Source organism: Mandrillus leucophaeus, unplaced genomic scaffold (assembly GCF_000951045.1).
Source record: "Mandrillus leucophaeus isolate KB7577 unplaced genomic scaffold, Mleu.le_1.0 Scaffold4, whole genome shotgun sequence".
Taxonomy (NCBI): domain Eukaryota; kingdom Metazoa; phylum Chordata; class Mammalia; order Primates; family Cercopithecidae; genus Mandrillus; species Mandrillus leucophaeus.
The window spans coordinates 10,092,546-10,104,026 of NW_012104253.1; the positions used below are offsets into that span (position 1 = coordinate 10,092,546).

Below are 11,481 nucleotides of genomic sequence, written 5' to 3' on the forward strand. Positions count from 1 at the left end.
GAGTCTGATTGTATTGGAAGAGCTTTGGGGACCCTGAAACAATCAGTTGGAGGTTCCCATCTTGCCTCGCCAGTGGGCACTGTCCCTCAAGCCAGGTGTGGACTGGCATAGAGCAGGCCACAAGCTGTTAGAGGCCCAAGTCACACCTCCCACCCGCGAGCTCCCCCTCCCTTAGCGTATAGCCCTCTGAAGACGCCTGTCACTGTCTGCCTGGTCTTACAATTACACAGGAGGCTGTGTCTTCCATTGGACTCTGAGTCCCACGAAAGAGGAAGGTGTCCTATTTCTATTTTTATTCATTCATTCATGTGTTTGTCCCTTCATTCCATCCTTCATACAGCAAATATCTAGTGAGCATTCTCTGTGGGCTAGGAGTGTGTGGACCACAGCATTTTGTAAATCTAAAGTGTTTGGAGAATTCTTGCCATTCAAAACTATTTGCTGAGCCCCGCTCCCTGGTGGCTATTTGGTGCTAAAGGAGGAAGGAGTCTGGGAGTAAATGGATGGGTTGGGTAGGACTCCCATGTTCTGGGGTCTCCTGGGATCTAGAGTGAGGAGGGGCTAAGGGTCAGGCAATCCCAAGAGGTTTCCAGCCCTCTGGACAGTGGTTGGGGCAGGGGCTGCAGCCTCAGTTTGTGTTGAAGCAGCTTCCTCGCCCTTGGTGGTTTATTACGGCTTCCACATACAATATCTCACTGGATTCTCATAATCACCTAGTGAAAACAGGGGTGGTGGGGAAAGGACACTTCTCTCTATTCAGGAGAGAGCTGAGCTCCAGAGAAGAGCAATGACCTGCTCCAGGTCACACCAGCCACCACGGTCTGAACCCAAGGCTGGTGCTCCTCCCTCCCTACCCCGCACAGTTGCCCGCATGCACTCCCTGGGCCCACTGCAGGGTCTGGGCCCGGAACTACTGCTCCACCTCACTGTGTCCCCATGAAATCGGTCAGCTCAATTCCATGTGCCCCAGTCTGTTCTTCCACCCTCAAGTTTATCTGGAATGCAACCACTTCTCACATGCATGGCTCCCTCCTGGGTCCCAGCCACAGTGGGTTCCCACCTCCTGTCTGCGCCTGGTTCCTACAGGTGTCAACGACTCCACACCTGCTCTATAGTTATTCTCCTCTCAGCAGCCAGGGTTCGTCTTTTAAAACAACACTCGGCTCGCCGCACTCCTCCAAACCTCCTGATGGCTCTCCATTTCCCAGAGAGGAGGAAGGACAAGGTTTTCTAGGGGTCTACGTGGCCCTACATAAGCTGCTCCACCCCTTTGGGGATTCCTGACCTCTCTCAACTCTCTTCTCACTCGCTTTGCTCCAGCCACTCTGGCCTCACTCTTCCTTGAACATATCAAGCTCACTTCCACCTCAGAGGCTTTGCACTGACTGTTTCCTTTGCCAGGAATGCCTTTCCCTGATATACCAACACAACTCCACCCCTTCCCTCTGTTATATGGATGCTCAGACATCACCTAATGGCCACTCTATTTAAAATCACAAGCTAACACAAGTTCCAGTTTTTCTGATCCTTCTATCCTCCTCTACTCAGTTTCTATCCCCCTACTCAATTTCTCGCCTTCTAACATATCACACAACTTATTTGTTATATTTATTTATTGCCTCTCTCCTCTCCTACTACAAAGTAAGTTCCAAGAGGGCAGGAAATCTTGTGTTTTATGTACTGATTTACTCTCAGGGTGCAAATAAGTGTCTGACACATAGTAGGTGCTCAGTTAATCATGCAGCAAATGCTAAGCAAATGAATAAATATAGTGGTTCACCAGTGCAGAGCTGATTCTCAGTGTCCATCTCACCACAGCCCTCAACTGATCACAATTCCTTCTGTTTCTCTCTCCCTTCAAGAGATTGAGACCAGGAGAGACCATGCATGAGTGTTTGGGACTGTGCAAAAGATTTCTCATGACTTAGAACATGCTGGAGTCAGAGGAAGCCTTAGCCCCTTGTCCTGTCTGATGTCATCATCTTAAAGAAGAAAAAATAAAAAATCAAGCCCAAAGCCACCCAGGCAGCACAGGGCAAAGTAAGTGTAAATTCCACCTGTCCCTGTACGAGTTCTCCCACCACCATGCCCTTGTCCCTGGACATTGGTGAGACCTTGAGTTGGAGAGATGTGGGGTCTTGGGGGGCCAGGAAGAATCACCTGAACTCCAGTGAGTCTTTCCACCGCTTCAGGGTCTCTGGGAGCAGCATGGCTTCCACTTCCTCCATCTTGTCTGGATCAGGGAGGATGAAGAGTGCGCTAGCATTGCCTATGTACTTCAGCTCCACTACGGTGCAGGACAGCTCCTCGTCCCGGAAGTAAGGTGTAGTCACGTGCTGCAAACTCATCATGGGCACCTTTACCCACCTTCTCTTGCTCCAGTAGAACCTTGAATCATGAGTATCATGGGGGTCAAAGGGCATCTTCCATTTGGCTGAAGGTGGAGCAAGCAGTTGGAGAACGTATGAGTGCAAGGGTCACCCTGCCTTGACTCTGCTTCCCCAGCAGTGGAAGTGCCCAGAGTCCCTCACAGAAGTGACCCTTCTTCGGTTTAGAGAAGTAGCTTGGCAATAGTAAAAGTTATTGGGGGTGAGGGAGAGCCCAGCAGGCTTGGATTTGGAAAAGAACCATGAAAGAAAGACCTAGTTTCTTGTGCTAAATGAGAAATCAATAGGAATCTGGGAATAAGGAGTGCAAGAGAGAGACAGAAGGTTTAGGGAAAGTGAGGGAAAGAGGCATGACAACACTTGGGAGGCTGGTGCCTGAGGAGAAATGGGACAGCCTTGGTTTCTTAATAGGAAAAATGTTTCATTAGCAATTGTTACTCACTGGCATTACAGGGATGTGAACATATAACAGTGGTTTGTGGGAGGGCTTTGGGCGGAAATAGGAGGAAAGAGACTGAGTTCTGTATGTGAGTTGGTGAGGGCAGACAGAAGAGACGCCGATCAGTGTGAATGAGGGGAGGAACAGGGAGAACCTTAGTGGAAGATAGAACTCAGAGCCAGGAGAGACCATGGGAATAAAAGCCTAGGGACATTTGTGACATCTTAGGGGGTGGGGGTTTTGGACATCACAAAAGCCATGAGCTGGCTATGGTCCTCAGCTCATATCTAGCTCATGTCCACCTCTACAGACCATGAACATCCAGTTAAGACTTGCACTGGATTTGGTGTCTGTCTGGCCGAGGATTCAATTGTGGGTATTCTGACTCTGAGGCTGCCTAGGTTTTCAGTGTTGCAAAGGTAAAATTCCATGAAACTGCCTCTGGCACCTCTAGCTATCACAAACATGAAATGCAGTCTGACTTCTAGCCAGACTGATATAATTCCTCTCACTAAAGGCCTATTTACCACAGTAAAGAGAAAGAGAAAATCTTGAAAGAGGTAGAGGTAGGGGCAGAGGGAGGAAAACTCCACCTTATCTAAAAAGGAATAAGGATGAAAATGACAGCAGACTTCTCATCAGAAACTATGCAAGCAAGGGAAGAATGGAGTAATATATTTAAAATGTTGAAAATTCCATGAAACTCATTCTTCGGGAATTACAACATAGGCCCATGATTTGCATGAATTTACTTGGGTACAATTATTTTCCTCCTTTAGAACAGGGGTCAGGAAACTATAGCCTGTAAGCCAATATAGCCTTGGCTTATTTCTGTGTGTACCTAAAGCTAAGAATGGTGCTTATATTTTTTAAAGGTTGTAAAAAAAATGAAGAGGAAAGAGAAGATGAAGAAGAAGCAGAGGAGGAAGATGAAAAGAAGAATCTGCAAAAGGGACCTCATGTGGACCACACAGCCTAAAATAGTTACTTACTAAAATACTTACTACTACTGCTACTAAAATACTTACTACTTTTCCTTTATAGAAAAAAATTGTCAATTCTTTCTCTAGGTTGTGGGCTCCACAATCTGTCACCTCCATTCTTGGTTTTGGGAGGTGCTTGGTAAAAGCTGATAAAGTCACAAATGGCTTTACATTAGGGGCTAAAATGAGGCAGAAAAAGGAATTTTCAAATGGGCCCAGGTCAATTTTGAATGTTTAATTATTTGCTTTTCTGGACTTCATGTCTCCTCCCTAACAAATGGCAACACCACCATCCACCTTTCAGGGCTGCTGCAAGGATTAAATGAGGTATTGCATGTGTATGGCTGGTGAGAGTAGGTGCTCAATAAATGGGAGCTTCTTCCCTTTCTTTCTTTATTTTGGTTTTCCTTTCCGTAATTGCAATGAGAGCTAGCTTCTGGGTGGCCTTACATTCTCTTGTGCCCTCATCTTCCTTCTTGACACTTCCTCACCTTTGGACTTTTAGGACCAAAATAACAGTCCATCTTTCCTTCCCCCTCCCCAAAGACCATCTCAGCTTCTCTGGTCCCTGCAACCTCCCAACATGGAATGACTGGGGACAAATCTAATTGTAAAGACCCCTCGGAGCAAGGACCCATCTCAGGGTAGGAGATATTTCAGTTGAACAGGTGTCCTCGTCACCAATTGCAGCAGCCATTCAGGTGCTTCTGTGGCCTCCATGTGAGGGCAGTACCATGGAGCACCTTCTCATATTACCCAGGGCACCGAGCTCCTCTGGAGCCTTTCAGCTGGCCAGATCTCCAGCATGGGTCCCTGCCAGGAAGATGGGCTCCCTGGGGGGACCCTGACTGCTGCCTTGTATGCCAGAATGGGGAGAGGGATAGGTTTGCTGGATGAAATCACCACCCAGGCTGTACAAGCCTTTAAATCTTCTCACATCTGGCCCCATCTCCCCCCATTTCTGTCTGCCAGTCACCAAGTTTTCTGATTCTGCCTCCTTAACATCTTCTGACATCCTCAACTATTCAACTGAGGGCCCGAATGTCTGGTTAGACTAATGTCTTTAGTATCTGATCTCTGCTTGACTCGACTTATCTCTTCTGTAATGGCCTTCCCTTCTTTTCCTATCTGGATTTAAGAGAAAAGAAGAAAACAGTTTTCTAGCGGAAACCTTCCTTTCTTGAATTCCCATCTTCTGCCCCTGGTTGGATGCCCCCTCTCCCTTACTTTCAGTTGAATACATAGTTCTAGCATCATTGGGTGAGTCAATCCTCGCATGCTCGCGGGTCCAGTGGGTGCAGTGGAAGAGGAAGAGCAGAAAGGGAGGGAACAAGCACTCCAGCGTTCTGAGCTGGGACGGTCTCAGCCTGAAGCTCATGCATGCTCAGCCCCCTCCACCTTCCACAGGGCGGCCCCAGCAGTGACCAAGCCCCATCACATACACTGTATGTAAACCAGGCTGAGGCAGGGAGCAAAACTGGCACCTGGAGAGTGAGGAGAGGTCAACAGAGGAAGGGGAGGGGCCCTGCAGGTCTCCACTTCAGGAGGACCAGAGCACTGAACAATGAGGGGAGTGGGAGCTTCCAAGGGAGGGTGGAGACATGGGGCCAGCTCCACTGCCCACCTGTTTACCACCTGTCTGTTTCCCATTGGCAGAGGCAGGTGGGGAGGGAAAGCTGGGCTGGCTACTGTGTCCTGGAGGGGAGAGTCCTAGCACAGGGCTAGGTGGTAGGAGGGGAGAACACAGGAAACTCAAAGAACAAATGTCATGTGAGGCATGGAGTAGTCTTAGAGGGAGATCTGGAGCCACGCATTCATTTACAGATGAAAACCCAGGCCCGGGAGAGGAAGCAGCTTGCCCAGGAATCAACCCATAGCCTCCAAGCAGGACTCTGCCTCCAAGCAGCTCATATCTCCTAAGCACCTTTCCACCCTCCGGCTCAGTGATCACTCTTTGTGTCCCTATCTCTTTTTTCTTGTCCCCATCTGGACTGCCGGTTCCAGGAGGCAGAAGCTACCTGCTTGCGCTCTGCTCCTTCGGAGCTTGCAGGCTGAGGTTTGCATTGGTTGAGTTTCTATCAATGGGATTGGGCTCCGGACCAGTTAGAGTCTGGCAAAGGGTCATGTCTTGGATACTGCCCACCCTTCAGGCTCTTCCCCAGATGGGAACAATGCCATTTCTGCCCTCATTTGTTATGTGTCAATGACACATTTTTAAAAAGAGTTAAAGATGATAGCAGAGCAGAATCGTAGAACTTTGGAAGTGGCCAGGCTCCTTGATGATTATCTTCCCCTGTGAAGCTGGCCCTAGCCCCACCTGCCTGCCTCCAGACACCAAGTCCCCTGGCTGGACCATCGCCTCCCGCATGTGCAGGGTAGAAGCCCCAGGTGCATCCAGACAGAGGGGCTTCCTGGCCCAGTCTAGCAGCGCCCCTGCAAGGAGGGAGCTGTAGCTCCTGTGCGCCCTGGAGTGGTTTGAAAGGAGAGCTCCTTCTTTCTGTTTGCTGGACAAGTATAAATCAGAGTGAAAAGCACCACACTGACTCAGACCAAGGGCTGATGGTCCCCACTGAGTTATGTCTTGGAAGGACAAACTGTAATTTGGAAAAACCCCACAGGAGATGGCGATGCCTATGGGGCAGGGCGGGTCCTTGATGCCTATGCTGCCCTCACGCCGTGGGCACTCTCCTCTACAGTGGTTTGCCTAATAACACTGTTGTTGAGTCAGGACAGAAATAGCCCTGAGGCTCGAAACTAAACATCCACCTCTTCTGAACCCCAAGCCAGGCACTCACCTTTAAAGAAGATGTAATTCACCAGGACCATCACTGTCTGTGAGTCAAGGTCCTCGATCAGATCTGTGATTTTCCCCCTGGTTCTGTTCTTCACGTAGTCGTTGATGAACTTCTTAGCCACAGCTGAGTCCTGAAAGTCAGTGGCAAAGGCTTCGGAGCCATACAGCCTCTTGGCATCCTCCATGAACCTGTCCAGCAGACTGAGCTGCTCTTCGACGAACATAGCATTTCCCATACTCAGCTGCAGCCCGTCGCTGGACTGGTTGAGGGTGCGCAGGAGGTGCTGGAAGCTCTGGTGAATTTCTGCCTCAGAAATCTCCGTGAGGTTGAACTTGAGGCCTCTGAGAATCTCCATCAGGGTGGTATTATGGGCCCCCAGAGACAGGAAGGCCAAGGCGGTGGAGATGCTCAACGGGGAGAAGATGACATTCTTATCAGGGGCCTTCAGGACCAACTGCTTGTACAGGCTGAGAGCGAAGTCCACGTTGGCGGAGGCTAATCCGAGGTCCACATGCGTCCCTGGGTCTTGATCCTCCTGGGTCAGATTCTCCTTGTCAAGTGGGCAGTTAGGGTAGCAGAGGACAGCAGGGCAGAACCCAGCCACCAAGAGCCCCAGAGCCAGGAGAGGTAACATTCTCTCCATTTTCAACTCTGCAAAGCAAAGATCCTTTAAGTCTCAGAGGGCCAGATGGAGCCCTGACCACCTCCCACTGACTCCCACCCGGCCTGCGTCCTGGTCCCTGTTCTGCTGCCTCTTGCTAGCTTTGGAACCTCCCTCAGGTGGGTGCTCTCTGGGGCCCCCGACAGACATCACTGTGCTTCCTTTCATCCTTTGAGGTAACTGCCATAATTGTTGCCATTTTTTTCCGGTGGAAAAACTGGGCACAGAGCGGTGAGGGGGCTTGCCCAAGGCTATACAGCAAACAGGTAAAGGAGTCCGGTGGGCAGCCAGGTTTTCCTGGCTCCTCGTTCTGGAAGCTGATGGGGGGTCCGAGGTTCAGTCCAACCAGAATGCCTGCTCCTCTCCTCCTGCTTGGTGAGCAGACCTCATCCTAGGGGATTAGAAAGCAGGGGTCCCTTCCCCGAGTCCCCTAACTGCCACCAAAGTACAACCCAGGGATGAAGGAGCCCTGGACAGAGTCAGAGGCCACAGTGACTCTCCCAGCCTCTAGATGACACGCGGTGTGGCCTCCGCAGGCCTCCACGGTGTGATGCTGGGTTGTAGTGAGAATTGACTGAGAGAGGGAAATGAAAGTGCCCAGTGTAATGTCTGGAGCCTAGATGGCCCTGATAATGGTCTGCATCAAGACCAAAGAAAGGCTAACGTCCTTTTCTGCCCCTGCCAGGTTGCCACGTGGCATCTGTGTCCACCATAAGCCTGGAAGGGCCTCCTAGTGGGGAGAAGGCAGAGAGGGCTTTGGATTCTCCCAGACTTGGACTGGCATTTCATTTTGGCCAATTTTGATTGCTGCGTAGTGGCAAGCAGGTGACTGAACCTCTCTGAACCTGTTTCCACCTCTGCACAACATGTTAAGTGGCTCAGGTGAGATAAATGATGAAGGCACCTGGTTCGTACTAGATGTACCGGGAGTCACAACCTCCCATACTACCCCATGCCTGAAACTACAAGCCAGAGAAGAGCCATGAGCTACTACACAAGATACCCTGGAAGGGCTGAGTTCCAAGCTGGTGACTGCAGCAAACAAGATTATTCACCTTCAGCCTCTGCCACTCAGTCCTAGAATTCAGAAGAGAAAAGCAGCGGCTTGGGTGCTGGGGAGAAGAGCAGGGAAGAGAGGGGAGTGGAAGGGAGGGGAGGGGAGAGAGGTAGAGAGAGGAGGAGAAAAAGAAGAGGGCAAGAGAGAGGGGAAGGAGGGGAAGGAGGGGAGGCCAGTGGAAATGCCTTTGGCCAAGCCCAGGGACAGAGGTAGCTTGTTTGCTTCAACTGTTTACTCTCAGGCTGATGCAACCATTTCTCTGGATTAATGTTAGACAATATTTTTCTCCAGAACTATTTCAGGGGTAAAGGCTTGTCTTTTCTGTTTGGGCAGGTTGGAGAGCTGGCTGTTTCCCAGCAGTTTGTCTTTTCTGTGGCTGGCCAGAGACACAGCCCATCTGTCGACTTGGCCAGGGGTCCTGCTGGGGAAGTGGAGCCCCCGAGGCAGCCCCATGGAGACCCTGAAATCACCGTGAGGCCTGTGGCCTCTGCTCAGAGAGACCCAGTGCAATAATCACATCTGCCACATGTTCTGAGAGCTGCACCCTGCTCCAGGCAAGAGGACAGCACCTCCTCCCTGAGGGCCAGATGCACAGCGGACTCGAACCAGAATCTGTACGTATCAAGGCAGAAATGACCATAGAGGCCCCAGGGCACCTCCGCCCTTTGCAGGTGTGAAAACCCAGACACAGAGGATGCCTCTAAAAAAGGCACGGGAATCAGCGGCAGCCCAGAGCAGTCCCCTGGCCCCTAACACCTGAGCACACCTCCTCCTGGCCTCGGCTCACCCCTCACACTCCGCACGCTCCAGGCTGCCCCCTAAAACTTTCCTGGAAAAACAGATTCCTCCGCTCCCAAGATGTCAAACACCATGGATTACCTGCCTCAGGGAGCTGGATGTAGCTGGTGGATACCAAAGCCGTCTGTCTGGAGTGATGGATTTTCATGAATGCTGAGGCTTATTTATTCCTGCAGAGAACTCCTCCCCCTGCTTGAGAAATGCCAGGACAACCAAGTGTTCTGTTCTCAGACTGGAAATGACCAGATGATAATTTCTGGTAACACTGGCTTGTTAGACCCACTCAAATAACCTGGTTATGGGAATAGCTCTAATCTCTTCCTTAAAACGTCAAACAAACACACAAAAAGTCCTTTGTCATATTAGTTTTTTTCTACTTTTTAAATACTCATTAAAGAACATGGAAAAACTCAGAGAATATAAAGAAGGACTTTGGAAAATATCCCCCAGCACTTTGCTACCTGGAGAGGACCCCAACTAACATTTAGGTGTATTTCTTTTTTATTTCTTTTTATTTTTTATTTTTATTTTGAGATGGAGTCTTGCTGTGTCACCCAGGCTGGAGTACAGTGGTGTGATCTCAGCTCACTGTAACCTCTGCCTCCCAGGTTTAAGCAATTCTTCTGTCTCAGCCTCCTGAGTAGCTGGGACTACAGGCACACATCACCATGTCCTGCTAATTTTTGTATTTTTAGTAGAGACGGAGTTTCACCATGTTGGTCAGGCTGGTCTCGAACTCCTGACCTCGTGATCCGCCCTCCTCAGCCTCCCAAAGTGCTGGGATAACAGGCATGAGCCACTGCGCCCGGTCACATTTTGGTGTATTTCTAAGGCACTTTTCTTTGGTGTCTGTGTGTGTGTGTGTGTGTTAGTGGCTGCGTGTGTGTCTGTCTGTGTGATGTGAATGTCCATATGCAAACCTAGATAAATTTTTAAAATACAGGACTCTATTTTTCTGTAGATCAATTGCATTTTGGGCACCCCTTCACCAACCCCAGAGAGTAGGGCACCTAGAGAGGGGTGAGGAGGGGAGCTTTCGGGGAGCACAGGTGTTGTGAGGAACCCCTTGTCCTCAGGCTCTCTCTGTGTCTCTCTGTGGGGGCGTCCTCAGCCTTGGCCTCTGCCCTGCTGAGCCTCTGCTATTGGTTCACCCCAACAAGTGGTTGTCCCTCCTCCCCAGCCTTCAGGTATCCTTGGGCCTCTCTCTTAGCTAGTCCGGGGTCTTTCTTTGGCTCATCAAAAAGAAAAAAAAAAATCTTGGCCGGGAGTGGTGGCTCATGCTGGTAATTCCAGCGGAGACTGAGGTGGGCAGACCACCTGAGGTCAGGAGTCCGTGACCAGCTTGGCCAACATGGCGAAACCCCGTCTTTACTAAAAATACAAAAAAAAAAAAAAAACAATTAACCGGGCATCATGGCGCATGCGTGTAATCCCAGCTACTTGGGAGGCTGAGGCAAGAGAGTCTCTTGAACCCAGAAGGCAGAGGTTGCAGTGAGCTGAGATCACGCCACTACACTGCAGCCTGGGTGACACAGCGAGACTCTGTTTCAAAAAAAAAAGTCCTTCCTCTTGATTCCTCATGGTCACAGTCCCCATCCACGATGGCTGTGACAGACCTCTCTAGAGGGCATGCTTTGGAGGCCACTGGACCAGTGGGGAGGTTCTAGCTCTGGCACCAGACAACCTGGTTTGAATCTCTGATGTCTGACTCATCAACTGACTCACTTCAAACTAATCATGGGAAATCTCTACAGCTTAATTTCCTGGTGTCTAAGATGCAAGGTAATATTCCCTGACAAAGTGGTAATCAAGATGAAATGAAATTATATTAAATGTACACTCTACGAGGACAGCATTTTTTGTTTGTCTGTTGTGATAGTGCTGCATCTTTAGAGTACTTACATATTTGTTGACTGTAGGGCACTAAGATGACCAATAACTGTCTGGGTCCATCTTCCTTAAATGACTTTCAGGCTCCCAGTTTCGGAATTGGATATATGTGTGTGTGTGTATGTGTGTGTATCTTTATATATCTCTGTCTATATATATGTGTGTGTATCGATATATACATATACACACATATATAATATATATTTATATATATTATGTATATATTATATATTTTATATATATTTATATATATTATATGTGTGTGTGTGTGTGTGTGTGTGTATGTGTGTGTATATATATATATATAGAGAGAGAGAGAGAGAGAGTCTCCCTTTGTCACCCAGACTGGAGTGTAGTGGTTCAATCATTGCTCGTTGCTCACTGAAGACTCTGACTCCTGGACTCAAGATATCCTGCCGCCTCAGTCTCCTGAGCAGCTGGGACCACAGGTGCACAACACCATGCCAGGCT

At 49.4% G+C, this 11,481-nt stretch overlaps 1 protein-coding gene across 2 annotated transcripts in view; it reads right to left on the reverse strand.

Moving 5' to 3' along the window:
- SERPINA3 (serpin peptidase inhibitor, clade A (alpha-1 antiproteinase, antitrypsin), member 3) overlaps positions 1–9,269 on the reverse strand; it is a 12,831-nt gene extending 3,562 nt beyond the window's left edge. The window contains exons 1-3 of one of the 2 annotated variants that reach the window (XM_011991688.1): positions 9,202–9,269; positions 6,605–7,255; positions 2,161–2,434 (exon numbers count right to left, since the gene is read on the reverse strand). In XM_011991688.1, coding sequence (XP_011847078.1) covers positions 2,161–2,434; positions 6,605–7,255; positions 9,202–9,268 — 992 coding nt within the window. In that variant the 5' untranslated portion in view covers position 9,269. The remainder of the gene's footprint in view (positions 1–2,160; positions 2,435–6,604; positions 7,256–9,201) is intronic. The other variant, XM_011991689.1, reaches the window with a different exon arrangement.
- Positions 9,270–11,481: the final 2,212 nt, after the last annotated feature.